Source organism: Trichosurus vulpecula, chromosome 2 (genome assembly GCF_011100635.1).
Source record: "Trichosurus vulpecula isolate mTriVul1 chromosome 2, mTriVul1.pri, whole genome shotgun sequence".
Taxonomy (NCBI): Eukaryota; Metazoa; Chordata; class Mammalia; order Diprotodontia; family Phalangeridae; genus Trichosurus; species Trichosurus vulpecula.
Window position 1 is genome coordinate 214,286,598 of NC_050574.1, and position 18,675 is coordinate 214,305,272.

The 18,675-nt window shown below is 38.8% G+C and overlaps 1 protein-coding gene across 2 annotated transcripts in view; it reads right to left on the reverse strand.

The window, feature by feature from the left end:
• The window catches only part of KCNH7 (potassium voltage-gated channel subfamily H member 7), a 211,612-nt gene that overhangs the window by 114,735 nt on the left and 78,202 nt on the right, over positions 1-18,675 (reverse strand). For both annotated transcript variants that reach the window (XM_036746120.1, XM_036746121.1), the window contains exon 4: positions 12,693-13,118. In XM_036746120.1, the coding sequence (XP_036602015.1) occupies positions 12,693-13,118 (426 nt within the window). The remainder of the gene's footprint in view (positions 1-12,692; positions 13,119-18,675) is intronic.

Here is an 18,675-nt window from a genome sequence, read left to right on the forward strand (position 1 = left end):
CATCTTTGCCACTTTTCCTTCTATTAAAACAAAACAAAAGAGTCAGGTGGCCTAGTGGATAGAGTGCTGACCCTGGATCCAGGAAAACCTGAATTCTAATCCCATCTCAGTTCAACCAAGTGCCCTTGAAGAGTTTGGCCTTTGTTTCCTTGATTATAATTGCCATTATAATGGCCATGGGATCCCCCCCCCGCCTTATACCTTACTCCCTGCCATATACCAGTTGATCCAGTGACACTTGCTTCCTGACTGTTCCATGAACAAGATACTTTATCTCTTGGCTCCAGGTGTTCTCTCTTGCTGTTGCCCATACCTGGACTGCTTTCTCTCTTCAATTCTACCTACTGACCTCCCTGACTTCCTTTAAGTCCCAACTAAAATTCCATTTACTGGAAGCCTTTCCCAACCCATCTTAATTCTAGTGACTTTCCTCCATTAATTTTATTTCCTGTTTATCCTGTATATGGCTGATTTTGTGTATATTTGTTTGTATGTTGTCTCCCCATTATATTGTAAACTCCTTGAGGGTGGGACTATCTTTTGCTTCTTTTTGTATCCCTAGCACTTAGCACAGCGCCTGGCATGTAGTAGGTGCTTAAGAGATGCCTATTTATTGATTAATGACTTATATTGATCTCTGACTTTGGAGGGCCACGTATAGTTGTGATTCATTAAGGTCTATCTGGGGCAGTTAGGTGGTACAGTGGATAGGATAGAGTGCTGGGCCTGGAGTCAGGAAGACTCATATTCATGAGTTAAATACTGGCCTCAGATATTTAGTGGCTGTATGTCCTTCCCTGGAAAGTCACTGAACCCTGTTTGCCTCAGTTTCCTCATCTGTAAAATGAGCTGGAGAAGGAAATGGCAAAGCACTCCAGGATCTTTGTCAAGAACTCCTCAAATGGATCACTAAGAATTGGACACAGCTGAACAAAGAGGTTTATCTGCCCTCTCAAAGCCCCTTATCTTTTAAAATTGATAAGGTCATCAGATATTTTCTGTCCTATCTCCCATTTCCTCAGGGCTCTAATTTCAAAGGTTAATTAATGAAATGTTAACACACTAATAGGTGAAAATATGTTATTTTGCAAGAGAAATATGTTTACATTTTCAAAAGGGGAGATTGACATGTATACCTCAGACCAAAAGGGAGAGAGATTTTGGCATACCCTTCAGGTCACATCATACTTAACTGTAGTTAAGTTTCCCTAAAGCCAACGACATAAATAGATTTTATATCTTTGTTTACCAGAAAGCTTTCATCTCCAGTGACAGTATATGAATTTTTGTAAAACTTTGCTCTTGTCAACTAAGGAAGATTTAGGTGGCTAGATGTGACAGAAAGCTTGTTTGAAACAATGAAAGTCTGAATTACAAATATTCTTAAAATTTCAAAGGCCTACTTCAACAGAGAATTTAGTGAATACATTAGAAAGACTTTGTGATCATAGTTAAAAAACTAATAGTGTCAGAAAGGACTTCAGAGTATATTTAATTTAACCCACAAATAAACAAGAATTTATCTATAATATACCACACCCCCCAACTATCTTGTAGTATACTATGTTCTCATTCAGCCTTTGCTCTCTAGTGAGGGTGGGCCCACTCCCTTCTGAGACACCTGAAATAATCATTTCAGTTGTGTCTGACTCGTTGTGACCTCCTTTGGAGTTTTCTTGGCAAAGATACTGGTGTGGTTTTGCCATTTCCTTCTCCAGCTCATTTTACAGATGATAAAATGGAGGCAAATAGGGTTAAATGACTTGCCCAAGGTCACACAACTATTAAATATCCGAAGCCAGATTTGAATCCAGGAAGAGAGGCCTTCCTGACTCCAGGCCCCACACTATATCCACTGTGCCACCTAGCTGCCCTATTTCCATTTTTTAGTTAGCTCTAATTGTTATGAAAGCTTTTTCTTTCATTAAGTCTACCTGTACCAATTTTTGACTTCTGCCCACAACTTCTAGTTTTATCACCTGTGTGTGGGACGAGTGAAGACCTCTCATAAAAGGGAACAAATCAGATAAATAGAAATAAGTAGGATAGTGAGTCCCATTTCTCTACTTAGATATTTTCCTTTCTGTAAAGCCATTTCTCCACTTAGATGTTTTCCCCTCCACAAGCTTAGCTAGTGACCGTAAGGCCCCCGAGGTTAAGAACAGGACACAGGATGCTCGCATCCTGTGTATTTACCTAATGGCGAGAGGCCTGAAAGAAAGAAGGGTTGAGGTGAATAAGTCAGCAACCATAAAATCCTCTGAAAGTAAGGATATGACACAGGATGCTCACCCCCTGTGTACTGACTCCAGGATAAGGGACCCTCAGCTCAGCAGAAAAATGAATGAAAAGCCGGAAAGCCAGGTGCAATGTAGACGTGCAAGACCAGTCAGGTATGAATGATGGGAGACAAGGTGTAAGGGTGCTGGGGATATCCGTCACAGATGTATGGGTGATGGGAAAGGCTAGTTTGCCACAGATGTGAAGATGAGGTAACCAACAACTGGCTTCTGCCTGTCACAGATAACCAAACTATTTGTTCATTGTTATTGTCATTAAGATAGATTTATCACTTCAGATTGATTGGAGAATGGGATAAGAATAGTGGGAAGGTTATGTCCGTCACCTGCTTGTCAAAAATAACCATACTGTTTGTTCCTTGCCATTGTCCCTGGGTAGATTTATCGCGTCCAGATTGTACCCTCAAAGCTTACGTCTGCAAGCTGAGAGGAAGGAGGTTGGGAGGGGGAATTGCGGTTAGGGACCTATATAAACACCCCAATTTTCTGTGTCCAGCGCGCTCTGACACTGAGAGGACCCCCAGTCCTTTCGATGTCCGGGTTGCCCTTTCCTGCAGGATCGTAATAAATTTTCCTTTCTACTTTCACCTTGAGATGCCTCTGTTTTAATTTTTGGATTCGTAAAATCCATCCCACACAGTTGGAGGTCCCACCGAGATTTAGTCCTCGCCTGGGAGGAAGCTGTCCCGCTGCGACCCCTGGGGCAGGGTACCCCACCGGTTCCGTTTTTCCGGAGGCCCTGGGGTTTCGCTGGGGGAGAGCTCTTCCTGGCAGGACAAAAGATCTCGAAGAGAGGAACTCGGAGAAAGTAGAGACGAAATAGAATGGAGCTCCTGATTGTGCTAGCGAAGATTGCAGAGACTGCAGAGACAGCTGAGGAAGCTGGGTTGCTGATCGGTCCGTAAGTGGTGTGCACACGGCCCAGGCAATGGGGCCTTGGGTGACCGGGAGGGGGACGAGAGAGGGAGAAACTAGACAGTTGGTGTCTGTAGAGTCCCTGTCCCCCGGGGTGGGGTGGACGAGAGAGGGAGCACCTAGACAGTTGGTGTCTGTAGGGTCCCTGTCCCCCCGGATAAGACTTTGGGAAGTCTTGAGAAAGGAACAGTGTAAGACAGCTAATATCCCTGAAGGTAGCTCTCTGGGAGTAGGCTTAGAGATGCTGGGATAGAAAAAGAGAAAAGAAAGGAATCTGGGGATGTCTGGCAATCCCCCCCCTGAGCTTTTGGATTCTTTCTGTGGATTTCTCTCTGTATCTGTCTGTGTTTCTGTGTGAAGAGAGTGTGTTATCTCTAAGAGTGCAGCCCTTTCTTTCCCCTTCCTCTCTGACTGTGGCAGCAGACAGCATCAGAGGGCAGGAGGGGGAGAAAGAGAGAAAAAAAAAAAGTATTTTTAGGTGGAAAAGGGAAGTTGAAAAGGAAGTAATTAACAAAAGAAAGGTCCCTGGAAGGCTGGGGAGAAAAGGAAACAGGTTGAGAGACTGAACAGTCACTCATTAAAGAGAGTAAGAGAAGTGTCAGGAAGATATAACCTATTTGCATGGACAGTGTGAATAGAGGTTTTGAGAGTAAAAGTTTTGGAAACTTTTGGGAAGTTGTAGGAAAAGTGTTCTTTCTTTTTCCCTCCATTCCAAGTTCTGGCCAAATTTGGGGTGGAGAGAGATAAGAAAGAAAGTGGGAAACTTTTCCCTCAGATTTAAGTGAAATGTGTTACTCCTGATTGGATAAAGAAGGTTTTTAAGGAGTGAACACAGGAGTGAAATTCACCCAGGTGAAAGTTGGTTGTTGTCCTGTCTCTGACCGAGCCAGGGCTGCGATAAAAGTTAGAGCAGCTAAAACCTCTTAGCAGATTCCCATCTTGGATCAGATAAGGGAAGAAAGTAATGGTAAGGAATTTGAGATTATCCTCCTCTGATTGGGAAAAGGGGGGAGGCAAGCAGAGGAACCTCTCCTCTCAAGCCCCCAAGTTCTTGCTGCCACACAAAGGGAAGTGGCCAAATCTCTCTCAAATTCCTGGGGCATTTTAATTTGGCTAAAGCTAATATTTAAGGTATTGATGTATTAATATATGTATTTATATATATTAATGTATTAATATATATAAATACCAGAAGTAATTGGATTAATAATTTCTATATGTGATAATCTGAAAACATAATTGAAGTCATCTTATTTCTAAATTGTATTTTTATAGTTCTCTTAAGCTGTAAATTTGAGAAACCTTTGTGAGGTCTAAATTTTGTCATGCATATGAATTGGTCTTTAAAAAGGGTATGATAAAAATGTGATAGTTTGAAACTGTTATATTTGGTTATGAGCAAGTAATATTACTTTTAAATCTCCATGTGTTGGTAATGAGATTAATGATTAGAATTGTATTAGGTTAAGAAGCTGGATAATTGTTGTAACCAAAGGAATTATAAACTTCCAAGTTTTGTCTTTATCTGAAAGGAAGTTCAGTTAAAATTGTTTTTGCTATACGTCAAGTATTTATACAGGCCCTTTTCAAACAAGAATCTCCTCTTGCAATTTCAGTCAATTCAGGATACATTGTAAACTGTTAAAGAAATGTGATTTTATAATCTCTACAATGCTAAGAGTATTGGGCCTTAGAAATTAAAATGTTACCACTAGTGATTATGACTCCAGATTTGATTTGACCTATGTTGTTAGAAAAAAAAAAAACAATTCCTCTTATAATCTGGATGTTGTTATATTAAGAATTGAAATTGAGGTTTAACTGAAACAAAGATAAGGCTAATTTAATTGGGTATGTTCTTAACTTAAGAAACTAAGTGTCCTCCACATTGCAACACCTTTTTAACTAAGGAACTTTATAATATCTAGGAATTCTGTATAAATATTTGAGAATGAGGACATCTTCCACCAACTTAGTTAATGAATTCTAATGTTTAAGGGTTAATTTGCTTTAAGGAAAAAAAAAGAGATGTTATCATTTTAAAACTTTCCAAATAATTTTCTTCAGAAAAGTTTAGTGAGTATTCTTTTTAACATCAGGATGAAAAGTATTTTTGTGATTTTAAGCAAGTTAGAGCTTATCAATGTGTATAAGATTTAATTCCTAAAGTGTCCCTTTCCTCCAGAATGAGTAAGCAGGGACATAAATCCATCAGCCTGTGAGGTTGGTCATTAACCTCTTTGTTTTGTTTAGGAAGATGGAATGGGATTCCAGTATAGACAGTTATGTCAGTAAAGAGTATTAATTTATGAACTATTTTGTCTTATGGTTGAAACATAAAGGAAAGCTGAATAATGGGTTTGAGAGATTTGGAAAAGATAAATAAAGGTTTGATTGGAAATACGAAAGGCATATAAGAAGGTTTGGGGACAAATGGGAGTTATTCAAGCCCTTCCTGTCCCCTACATAGTTGTTATGTTGAGAAAATAATGAGGAAATATTTTAGAAGACAGAAAGTTATGTAACTTGATTTGATAATTAATGCTCAATCAAATTTGGGATGGCCCTATCTGAAGGACAACAGCAGACATTCATTTGCTATTTAAGATTCTATGGGACTTCTATTTACTATTATTTTAAGCTCTGGTTATAGGGATAGGTGCCATAAAGCCAATAGTAGAATGACATGCACTACAGGTTGAGAACTACTCCTAAGCCCTGCTTTCAGCATCTAGTGCCTTCTGTTAAGATATATGACATTGTCCGTCTTTCCTTTCATAGCAAATTTATATTATCAGGAAGTTTTGTAAGCACAATGCTAAATCTATTAGATAATAGATGGATATTGGAACATCTCTGAGTTACCATAATGGGATGCAAGAATGAATAGCTTACAATTTTGACCTATATTTCCCCAAATAAATATCATATAGAGATAACATCCTACAAAAGGAGGAGATGATTAGACAAAGATGTAATGTGATAGATATCTAATTAAATAGGAAAGCAAAATTTGAGAAAATTAACAGGATCAGATTGATTTCTCTAAGAATTATATACAGATGTATATTATTGGTTTATGCTTTGGTAAATAGATCTTAAATTTGGATTTTTGCACAAAATTGTATAAGATAATGGTAAAAGCAAGATTATTTCTCCTTTATTAAGGTATTGGTCTGATAATTTAAAAAGGTAGATGAGCTCATTTTTAAAAAATTCTTATACCAGGTACAAGGTTTAGGTGGGGATAGAAAACAACAGATGATATATATATAAACTGAAATTCTCTGAAGTTTCAAAAATGGAAAACCAAACTTGAGTGACTGTACTAAGTTATATTAAGTAAGAATTATCCAGTAATAATCAAATGATTGGGTAAATTGGTGCTCTTGTGTAGTCATACAAAAGATAATATTCTTTGAAAATATTAATGGGAATAATTTAGAAGTTTGTAAAATAAAGATACAAATGTAAGGTTGAATCATTATCCCATAGATTAAGGCTGGGATTTAAAGTTACTCTGTATCTATGTGGAGTAAGGCCCTTAAATGTTTTAAGGTTATGTAAGAGCAATTGGGTATTAAGACAAATGGTGTAATTAATTACTGGAATTAAATCAGAGACATTTCCAGTTTGGGAGAAAGAATTTCAATGTGTAAGTCTCTTCAAGAGAGATAAGTTGTAAAATATTTTTGCATTGATGAACAAGTTAAATGTGGCTATTTGAATTTGAATTCATTCCATGGTCCAAAATGTAAAGATGAAGTTAATATTTGAACCAGTTCTTGAAGAATATCTCATTCTTTCAGGTCAGGCACAGTTAGAGGAGAATAGAAGAGTCTGGGAAACTGATGCAAATGTGTTAGAACAATAACTTATGATCTTAATGGGAAGATTTTATGAACAAGGGAGAAAATGCATACAAGCTACTTAAGGCTCACTTTAAGGATGTTCCTCAAGAAACTGATTGTTGAAACTTGCCATTCAGAGACTTAATGGGACTGTTAACTGACTGTTTTTCTGAGTCTAACTCCAGGTATGAATATCAAGGAAGGCTGTCTGAGCCACTGATCTATGATGCAGCAGCAGCCCTGTGAAGGACAGGCGTGGACTGCAGGTATGATTTCATGGTAAAGTTAAGAGGGCAACTGTTCAGCCTATGCTGAGGTGGGACCCTTAGCTGAAGCTTGGCAGACTTTGAGCCTGGCTCAATGCAGCTTGCAGTTTGACATAACTTCTACCTGGAGTTGACAGGAAACTAGACTATAAGTTCCTGATCTCTTGGTGGCAAATTTCTATAATCAGAAGGTTTTGTAAGTACAGTAATAGATTTATTGAAATAATTGATTAAGGAACATCTTAGGTTACTATAGGACTGGGACTAGTGTTCCTGTGTGTGGTCCCATACAAATTAAGGGTGGTTTATAAGGGCCTTGTATAAGGTCTAGTATAAGTTAGGTCTTTTAATTCTTGGTAATGGTATGGACACAATTGGGTCAAGTGCTTGTGAGAATATTATTTGGTTAACATCAAGCTTGTCTAAAGTTTTGTTACAATTAGTCATGTTAAAGGAATGGTTTGTGGTTTATTTTGTAAATGTTATCAAGGAAACATGGCATGACTAAAAGGTTATAGAAATGATAACTCAAAGTTGTGTTGAGGTAACTTTTGTAGGCGAATGGAAGAAAGCTGGTTCCTACAAGAAGACAAGAAGAAGAAGATGCTGACAGGATGCTGTGCTGGAGACGGGTGGAACAAATACCAAGGGCCAGAGGACTTCGTTGATGATGCCAGACAGCTGTATAGGAAAAGACTTTTTGAATCTTAAAGGGACAATTGCATCATTATTTTCTTTTGGGTGTCTGTATCTGTATTGATAAAGGGGACTGCCCCTTTGATTTGTCAATGTGTCGATCAGTCCTTCCCATACTTACTTAACGGGGTAATGAGTGACCCCCAGAAAGGATCATTCAAACTTATAGAACAGCTACTTGGGCTCAAGATGGGAGCCGGGGGTGTAGAAACCCAATTTATATCCTCAATAGGCTAATTAGACTCCAGGAGAAAATACATCAAGATTAGTGTGAGAGGTCTTCATTGAGCAAATAAAAGAGGAGGGTCTGTGTGGGACGAGTGAAGACCTCTCATAAAAGGGAACAAATCAGATAAATAGAAATAAGTAGGATAGTGAGTCCCATTTCTCTACTTAGATATTTTCCTTTCTGTAAAGCCATTTCTCCACTTAGATGTTTTCCCCTCCACAAGCTTAGCTAGTGACCGTAAGGCCCCCGAGGTTAAGAACAGGACACAGGATGCTCGCATCCTGTGTATTTACCTAATGGCGAGAGGCCTGAAAGAAAGAAGGGTTGAGGTGAATAAGTCAGCAACCATAAAATCCTCTGAAAGTAAGGATATGACACAGGATGCTCACCCCCTGTGTACTGACTCCAGGATAAGGGACCCTCAGCTCAGCAGAAAAATGAATGAAAAGCCGGAAAGCCAGGTGCAATGTAGACGTGCAAGACCAGTCAGGTATGAATGATGGGAGACAAGGTGTAAGGGTGCTGGGGATATCCGTCACAGATGTATGGGTGATGGGAAAGGCTAGTTTGCCACAGATGTGAAGATGAGGTAACCAACAACTGGCTTCTGCCTGTCACAGATAACCAAACTATTTGTTCATTGTTATTGTCATTAAGATAGATTTATCACTTCAGATTGATTGGAGAATGGGATAAGAATAGTGGGAAGGTTATGTCCGTCACCTGCTTGTCAAAAATAACCATACTGTTTGTTCCTTGCCATTGTCCCTGGGTAGATTTATCGCGTCCAGATTGTACCCTCAAAGCTTACGTCTGCAAGCTGAGAGGAAGGAGGTTGGGAGGGGGAATTGCGGTTAGGGACCTATATAAACACCCCAATTTTCTGTGTCCAGCGCGCTCTGACACTGAGAGGACCCCCAGTCCTTTCGATGTCCGGGTTGCCCTTTCCTGCAGGATCGTAATAAATTTTCCTTTCTACTTTCACCTTGAGATGCCTCTGTTTTAATTTTTGGATTCGTAAAATCCATCCCACACACCTGGGGCCAAACAGAAAAAATTTCATATTTAATCCATGTGACAGCCCTTCAAATCCCAGATTTACCAAGCCCCTGTTAAACCTTATCTTCTCCAAGGTAAATCAACCACTCCAGTTCTATTGATCAATTTTCATCCCATGATTTTAAGACCCTTCACTATACTAATCGCTTGCTAATATGGTGTCCGGAACTAAACATGATAGTTCTGATGCAGTCTGACCAGATCAGAGCATCCCTTTGGTCCTGGATACTAAGCTTCTCTTAAACAACAATCAGCTGCTTCATACTTTGGACTCACACTGAGCTTGCATTAGCCTTCCAGGTTATTTTCGGATGACCTACTGCCTAGCCACATCTTTCCTATCTGGTCCTGAAGATTTTCTATTTGTCTCCTTTAAATTTCATCATTTTAGATGTGGCCCAGTTGTCTAGCCTGCTAAGATCTCTTTGGATTCTGACTTTGTCATTCATTGTTAATTATCCTCCTAGTGTTGTCTTTTGTAAATTTGTTAAGTATGCCATTTATACATTTGGGTCAAACATAGCATTGAGCCATTCATGATTATTCATATCATGAATCAGTCCAGACTCTCTGGCCATTTTCTTTATGGCATGGTCATTCTTTTCACCTTGGAGTAACTTACACCCTGGCTCTCCTGATTCATAACTACTTCTTCTAGACTACTTGAATAAAAGCTTCAGCCATTCTTCTCCTCACTGTGCTACCAACTCTCCTATCCTATCCTTTCAAGACTCATCACCAGGTGCTTTTCTCTCCTTCCTTTGTCCCTCTGCACCCTCCCCCTTCCCTCAACCTTTCTGGAGCTAAGAACTGTGCTTTCAGATAGGGTGTGTCAATCTTCTTCAGTAACTTTCCAGACCAAAGTCCCCTTCCCAGTCCACTGGTCCTCACTGTGTGTAATTGAGCTTATTAGAATCTATGCCCTAATCACAGTCTTTGCTTTTTGTATTTTTATCCCTGGTGTTTGGCATATAGTAAGCATTTATTAAATACTTTTTCATCCATTCAAGGCAGCTAAGTGGTACAGTAGATAGAGTGCCAGGCCTGGAGTCAGGAAGACTTATTTTCCTGAGTCCAAATCTGGCCTCAGATACTTCCTAGCTGTGTTACCTTGGGCAAGTCACTTAACCTTGTTTGCCTCAGTTTCCTCATCTGTAAAATGTGCTGGAAAAGGAAATGGCAAACCACTCCACTATCTTTGCCAAGAAAACCTCAAATGGGGTCATGAAAAACGACTAAACAACAACTTTTCATTCATTCCCATTACTGAACTTGTCACCTAGCCCACATCTCAATATCTCATTTAGAGGAATAGTGACAATTAGGTTTTTTAAAATGCTTTTCTAAAATCTAGATAAACTTTAGTCTCCCAACTACATAGATTTAGAGTTCTAATAAACTTGTCAAAAAGTGGATATGAGATTTTTCTGGCAATATCTGTTCTAGATAAAGCTGTCCTGGCTCCCTTAAGACCATTGTTTCTATAACTCCATAAAGAAATGCCTAGGATATGATGATATCATTTGAATGAAAATTAAGAGTCTTGTTTGTTTTCTTAAATAGATAAACATCCTTAGTGTAATCTCATTTACATATTCAATTGTTTGCCAAGCCTGTATACATTTATTCAATAGGTAGTGCTAAAGAAAACTTCCAGTTTAAATTATTACAAATCTGAGTTAGAGAGGTTTTACAAGTACCATTTTTTCAATAAAGACTTCCTTTTGTATATAATGCCTACAACTCAGAGCTTTTTAATTAATGAAATTACATTATTTTATAGCTATTACCTAGAGCAGGGGTGGGGATCCTGCAGCCTTGAGGCAGTGTGGCTCTTGAGGTCCTGAAGCTGTGCCCTTTGCCTGATAATCCAAGGGCAGCACTTGAGGACCTAGAGGGCCACATATGGCCTAGAGGCCACAGGTTCCCCACCCCTGAGTTGAGTTATACACTCAACCAGTTTCAGGTGCAAACCAAGTGAAACGGGTTATAACTTCTCAAGCTGTTACTTCCCTTGCTTTGCTTCGCCTACCCCTAATCTTAGTTAGCTAGAGTTCATTAGCTCAGCAGAATGATTTTTGGCAACTTAGATGGTATGTCCCAAGGACGTCTAAGGGCTCTCTGAATTTCTTGTAATTCAAGCCCTACTGTTGTTGTTCCAGATTGGTGGTTTCATGGGTGTAAGGAGCTACCTGAATTTCTGTTGATCAGCAACTTCTACAATTTAGAGACTTTCCTTAAGCACTGAAAGATTAAATGACTTGCCCACAATCACACAGCTGAGCCCTGTCAGAGGCAGGGCCTGAATCCATGTTGTCTTGGCTTGGAGTCCAGCCTTCTACCCAAGACTCCCTGTCCCTTCTCTAAATTCAGTATATCCAGGAAGTATTTTTCATCAGCCTGCTCACTTAACAATCTCATGTAAATAATGTTTTTTACAGTCACCAGTTTGGATTTACCATTAGGCCTGCTAAATTGATGGGACTTGGTGAAGACAGCTTTTTCCTCTCTAGAGACTCATTTCTTTTCATTTGGACTGCCATAACTAGAGAACCATGAATGGGAAAAGGTCAGGATTTTTTTTTTCCAGTCTAGTAACTTTTCTCTCCAAGGAGGCCTGCCTTCTTGTCTCCATCGGCAACTTCTGAAACAGTGATAATTAGGCCAAACACTATTGTGATCATAGATAATTTAGCTTGAAAATTCCCAGTTTTCAGTGCATTGACTCATTTTAGAAATGGGAAGGTTACCAGCTCTCAGGCCATTAGCTTCCCATACTGACAAAGGCAGCAACAAACAGCAGCATTCACCAGGACTGCATGGGGCTCACCTATTCTCTGTCAATATTTCTATGCACAGCATGGCTCTTGACTGGACTGGAGAAGGGGAGATGGGGGACACGGTGGGGGGGGGGCGGTGCTTCTCTTCAGCCTCCATATTGTTCAAAAGAAAGGATGTCACACAAGGAGAAATTTCAGAGTGGTTTAGTTCTTGCCCTCTTCTTTCTCCAGTGGCACCCCCCCCCTTATTTACTTTCCCTCCCCCAAGTCCTTCAATGATAGAAAGGAAGGAACAAAGATGACCATTTTTTTTGCATTCAACATATTGATGAGGATTTGGAAGTTGAATTACTTCGGCAAAAAAGAAAGAAAATTTTGTTACTATGGATTTAAAAAGCTATCAGAGACTTCTAGAAAAATAAAAAATTATGCTTATTTTTTCATCCTAGCTGATAAAAATGGTCTCATTTTACAGGTGAAATAGAAACTTTTGTGAGGTAAAATTGGTAAAAAAAAAAGTCCCCCCAAGCTTTTTAAAAGTAGGCTATTATTCTAATAATATCATTTAGAAAGCAAGATTATAAAGCACTTCTTACCTCATCAGAGCCAGATCCAAAAATCAGCAAGTCAAAAGGTATTGCGGCAACCATGTCAATCAGGAACCAGCCTTTGAAGTAGTGAATTGCAATTTTGGCTGGATCACTTACCACTTCTTCATTCTGGTTCACATAGGTCGTTCGAAAGTTTATTAGAATATCTATGATAAACATAATATCCACAATCAAGTCTACCACATTGAGGGGGCTGCAAGAATAGCCACATTCTCTTCTCTTCTGTTCTTCTCTATCATTCAGGAGAAAGGCTGCAGAGTAAGGGGTGAATATAGCAGTGTATATGACCAGCAACAGGATAAGCCAGTCCCAGACGGCTTTGAAAGGGCTGTAGTGCAATATAGTAAACTTGTTGATGCGAGGTGTCTGTAGTTTATATTCTGGCAAGACGTCTGCTCCTAAGGATAGAACCTGAGGATGGAAAAGAAAGAAACATAATCTGTAAAATGTTATTGTTTAGGCTGGGGAGCCTAAAAATCATCTGTTAAACGATGAATAATAGGATCCTTTGTTGTTGTTGTTGAGATGTGTGATTTCAGCATGCAGAGCACCTGTTCAGCTCTAGTCTTAGAGTTGTTTGGGGCCCTGAGAAGGCAGGTGACTTGTCTATGGCTACACAACCAGTCTACGTCAGAGAGGATTTGAACTTTGAAGTCTTAACTTTGAAGACCTGTCCTCTATCCACTACGCCAAGCTACTTCTCAATAGAATCACATATTTAAAATGGGAAGGGATTTTATTAAGAAAGTGAGGGAAAAAATGTTAATAATGCAGTTTAAACTTAAAAGTTTATTGTGAGTACAATTTTTTTTTTCCTCCAGAGAGCCTACTGTTAAAAGTTTACCTGCACACCACCGATCTTAAGAGGTGTTCTAGTTGAACCCTCCCACTTTACAGATGAGGAACAGGAAGGTTCAGGTTTTTTTTTTCCTTCCCAAGAGTCACACAGGCAGTAAATGGAAAAGGCAGCAGACGCTCAGATTTCTAAAGTAAGCACACTTTCTACTAAACCAAATTCAACATTGAATGTCACTTTGAAATACATATGGAGAACCCACACATTTTCAAGATTAACTTAATAAAAATCCAATAGATTTGCTCCAAATTAGTTCTAGTAATATTTCATGAGAGAATAAAAAAGGCAACTTTTCTCAAATGCTCTGTCTATGGAAAAACATAAATAACAAATGTTACCATTCAGATGAGAAGTAGCTTTTGGGGGACTAATTACAATTCTGTTAGGTAAATATGTTGTTCAATTTTTAGTCAGAAACTGAATCTGATTCATGAGTAAAAAAGCCTTAGAAAGAAGAGCCTGTGATGGACCAAGAAACATGACAGAAAAGAATCTTCGGATCCAGGGTCACGAATTTTAGTTATCACTTACAATTAAATCTCAATCAAATGTATTTAACCAAAGCCTTCAGTTGACCAGATTGTTCCCACCCTCTTCCTCCCATACACACATATCATATTTTGCATGTGAGAGAGCCAAATGAAAAGGAAAAATTCATAGTGTGAATTGATTTCATTTGTTTGTTTAACAAGGGAAGGTGTTGAAAGTTATATATTGAGTTTAATATCCATTTAACCCATGTTCTAGCACAAGGACATACACATCCACCCAAGTCCTACCCTGAGAATTCATCATGGGGGTACGGGTAAATGACTTACTGAAGGCTATGCCAATGGAACACAATGGAACACTGGTAAGCTCTGCTAAGCTGGAGAGGCTTTGAGTACAGTCCCAGTGACAGACTGCTATTCATGACCTAGCCTAGCTAGTTCTGATAGTTCCTAGTAAGAAAGTTGGCTAACAAGTGATGAATTTTTTGGCTATGGCAACCTATGAAAGAAATAAATACATAATGTGGTCTCCATTCTTGTGTGGCCTCCTTCTATTTATGTAGTGACAAGGCAGAATGGCGGAAAAGGTGGCAGTGGGTTCAAAGAATTACATGTAATTATTAGATTTTCTGAGAATGTAATTTTTTTCTAGCCCTATCACTTCCATTCCCTTCCAATAGTCTGCTTAACAATGAAAGTGGCCTCCTTGCCATTCCCTGTTCTTGCCCTGTCCTTTCTCACCTACATACTTTTGTGCTTGCTGTCCCCCTTATCTGGAATAGCAACCCCTATCTGTTGAAATTCTTTTGATTCTTCAAGGGCTACCTCTGCCACCACTTCCTTCCTGCAAGCTTCTCTGATTTCCTCAGCTATAAGTGACCTCTTCCTTCTCATATCTATCATGCTACTCCACTCTCCTAACTTGTATAATAGTTATGTTCTTTTCTTCTATTAAGATATAAACTCCCTTGAAGTGGGGGAAATGGTGCCAGAAAATTGTAACTATAATGACAGAAGTTGTTAATACCAAATGTCTATGGACTGCCACTCCCTTAAATGATTATTATAATGTCAGAATTTCTGTAATGTCCTTACATTCCTACTCTTAAGATATTTACTCTTTGTTAGGTTAAGCTGAACTACGCCCTAGGTCCCCCCATCCTGAGATCTTGCCTTGTGGGGGAGCCCAGCTCCAGCTGGATCTCTGCTTCTTTTGTCCCTTGCCTCTTTCCATTGGCCTTCATGGCATGAAGGGCAGAGCAACCAGAATGAAGTAGTTTTCCTTGCCTGGGACGCCATGGGCCACTGGGATCTCATGACCAAGCCTTGCTACCTCATACTGCCTTCTTCCCCTCTCTTCCTAAAGGTATAAGAAGCGTTTGCATGGGTCTTGGGAAATCCACTGGACAGCCCCCAGGGTGGCAGTTTTGGTACCTGGTTATCTTAATTAAAGATACTTTATTCCTCCATTCATGACTTTGATTTATTTCAGCACTTGAGAGCTGCTAATGTATTAGTATCTATTGTTGAGGTTTTTTGGCCTGTTCCTGTGATTTCAGCAGTATAGGGAGCTCCTGGTATAGGGAGGAAGCTTCCTCCATCAGTGAAGATCAGTTTTTTGATACCTTAGAGAGTTGCTTGGGGGCACTGAGAAGGTAAGTGATTGGCACAGTGAAACATAGGCAGAATGTATTAGAAGGTAGATCATCCTACTCCAAGACAATGCTGTAGCTCTAGGGATGACTATAGTTCTCACTACATTTGCCTAGGCTACCCAAACCATGGATCCTCAGACCTGTAATCATGCTACTGATGGCTCACATGTATAGTGTCCTGCAAATGCAAAGAATGTAGATGTGTCTCCTTAAAGGAAATGTGTTACTGCTGTTACCCTTTTGGGTGTCTCATACGTGCAGAGGTTTTAAGTAGGGGGAGTTCTTCAAAGACCTTGACAAGTTCGTCAAACTAAGCCAGCCTATAACATGATACTAGGTGACTCCAAGATGCAAGTGGACAAAGGAGAACATTATGAAAATTATGTTAGGAAATATATCCTGAGGATAAGAAATCAAAGAGGTCAAAAAGCAAATTAGGAGCTTCACCCCTGTGAGTTGTGAATACTAAAAATGTGCTGGATATGGCACAATGAACTGTATTAAAAACAGAACACTATCTTAATGGATCAGAAATGACTGGTTACACATGGAGTAATTGCAGGATCACTTGTTTGTGTTTAGTCAGATTACTGATTGATTAAAGCACAGGTTCAAATCAATACTAAATAAGAAGAGATTTTAAAGACAAGAAGATTGTAAGTGATCATAGTAGCTCCGTTTCGACTTTTAAAATTCAAATGATCAACTCTGAAAAATGGGAAATGAACAGAAGTAAAGACATTGACCTGATATGATTTCTTAGAGAAGCTGAACTGGTCCAAAATAGTTACCACAACCAGGAGAATGAAAGAGAACAGAACCAACTAGCCAGGAAATATTTCATCTATCTTAGGGCAGGTTTGAACCAAAAGTATACTAGAAAAAAACAAGGCAGTGGGTTCATAAATTGAAAGGTAGAAGGGACTTCAGAGATCATTTGGTTTACCACCTCATTTTACAGATGAGGAAACAAGATTGGAAATGTTAAGTGGTTTGCCAACGTCAAAAAGATGTTAAAAAAACAGGACCAGCATAGAATGGGGGCATTGTAGAGTGAAATCTTTGAATGAAATAAATTCATTAACTGGGTTGAAAAATTGTGAATCTTCAGAGCATCAGAACATGTGAAAACATATTCCACAGTCAAATACAAATAATTTTTGGATTATCTGTATCTTTGGTCTCTCTGTTCTCTAATACAATCCAATACAACTAGAATTTATTAAGAGTCAATAAATAAAGCACTGTCCTACAGATAGAGCTGTACCTATAGTGAGGTGCAAATTGGCCAGAACAAATTGCAACATTTTATAAGGTACTGGAGAGATAGGAGAAATGCCAAGAGGCATATGCCAGTCACTCTGCTGTTCTAACAATGAGGGGTTCAATTCAAACTAAATATTGGTAGTGCTTTCAGGCCATGTCCTAGGAAATGAACTGATTTCAAACAGTGACTAGAAGCTTATACGATATTCATTGCTGTAAAGATGAATAGCATGTTTGTAGACTACTGACCAAAAGAAAATGCTTCGCTGGTAGGTAGAGTTATCCTCTTCCATTCATTTGTGAAATGAAATATTTTAAAAGAAAAAATGTTGATTTATTTAAAAAATTACTATGTAAATGGAGGAAACACCATAGATCTAAGGGCCATATTGTTATTTTCCTTTTTAATTTCTAAACTAGAAATTAAATGTAAAGTTTAATATGGTACAAAATATAGCTTCCTTTACAAAATACATTTTTTTTCTCCTTGCTAACACATGGCCATTTGTTTAACCTGGCAGTTAAGTGTTACATAAAACCTGAATACTTAGTAACCTAAACAGCACTATTTATTCAATGAAGATCTGCTGTGAAAATTTTGTGAGAACACCAGGATTAATAACCACTCTTCTCTTTTGAAAAGTGCAGTGGGGAACGATTAAGCCATCCAATAGATTATACAGTGCTTTTGGCAGCTCTTAAACACCATGCTGAGGTGTTGGTAGAGAAAGCTCGTTTGTTATTTATTCTTTACTTGGGGTTTGCACTTAACTAATGGGCTAGCTGTATTTTTGTATATAAGAAAGATTAGTCAGTAGCAAAATGAATCAGATAGATTATATAGCATCAGGAACAGATTTAACCCCCTCAGGTTTTCATTGTGTGACTTAACTAAATACAATAGAAGATGTAAAATTGTCATCCTGAACAGGTATTCTCATTGCTAATCATGGAGCTATTTAGATTAAGTTAAAAGAAAAAAACCAAACAAACACTACATGGTACAAATTAAGTCTGTCCCAACCCAAAATGTTTTTTTAATTGTTTTTTCGTTTGGAAGAAGTTTAATTTTAGGCACTGCATTTATCATACTTTGCTCTGACAAATACTGTAGTGCTAAATAAAGGCAAAGTAATTATGCAATTTAACAATGTGAAACTTTATTACAGGTATCCATAAAGAAACCCTTTAAGTGATTAAAGGGCTTCACAGTGAATTTCCACTCTGCTTCTCCTTTCTTCCATGTCCATCCCCCAGCAGAATGTAAGTTCCTTATGGGCAAAAACCATATTTTTTCTATTTTTTTGTGTCCGCAACACAAAGTTTTTTGACATAGTTTTCTGTCCCCAATCTACTAGCACATAGTAGGCATTTAATAAAAGTTGGTTGAATTGAACTGAATCTTATACATGTTGTTTTCCCTCTTAGAATATAAGCTGCCTGAGGGCAAAGGCTGTCTTGTTTTGCCTTTATCAATTAATCAGATTCTGACTTTGTCACTTACCACATGTCTGACCTAGGGTAAGCCAATTAACCTTTCTGGGTCTCATTTCTTAATCCGTAAAATGAGAGGTTGGATTCTATGACCTGCAAAGTACCTTCCAGCTTGAGATCTATGGTCCTAAGATCCTTTTTTTTGGGCAGCTAGATGGCTCTAGAACACTGAAGTCAGAAAGCCTTGAGTTCAAACCCTACCTCAA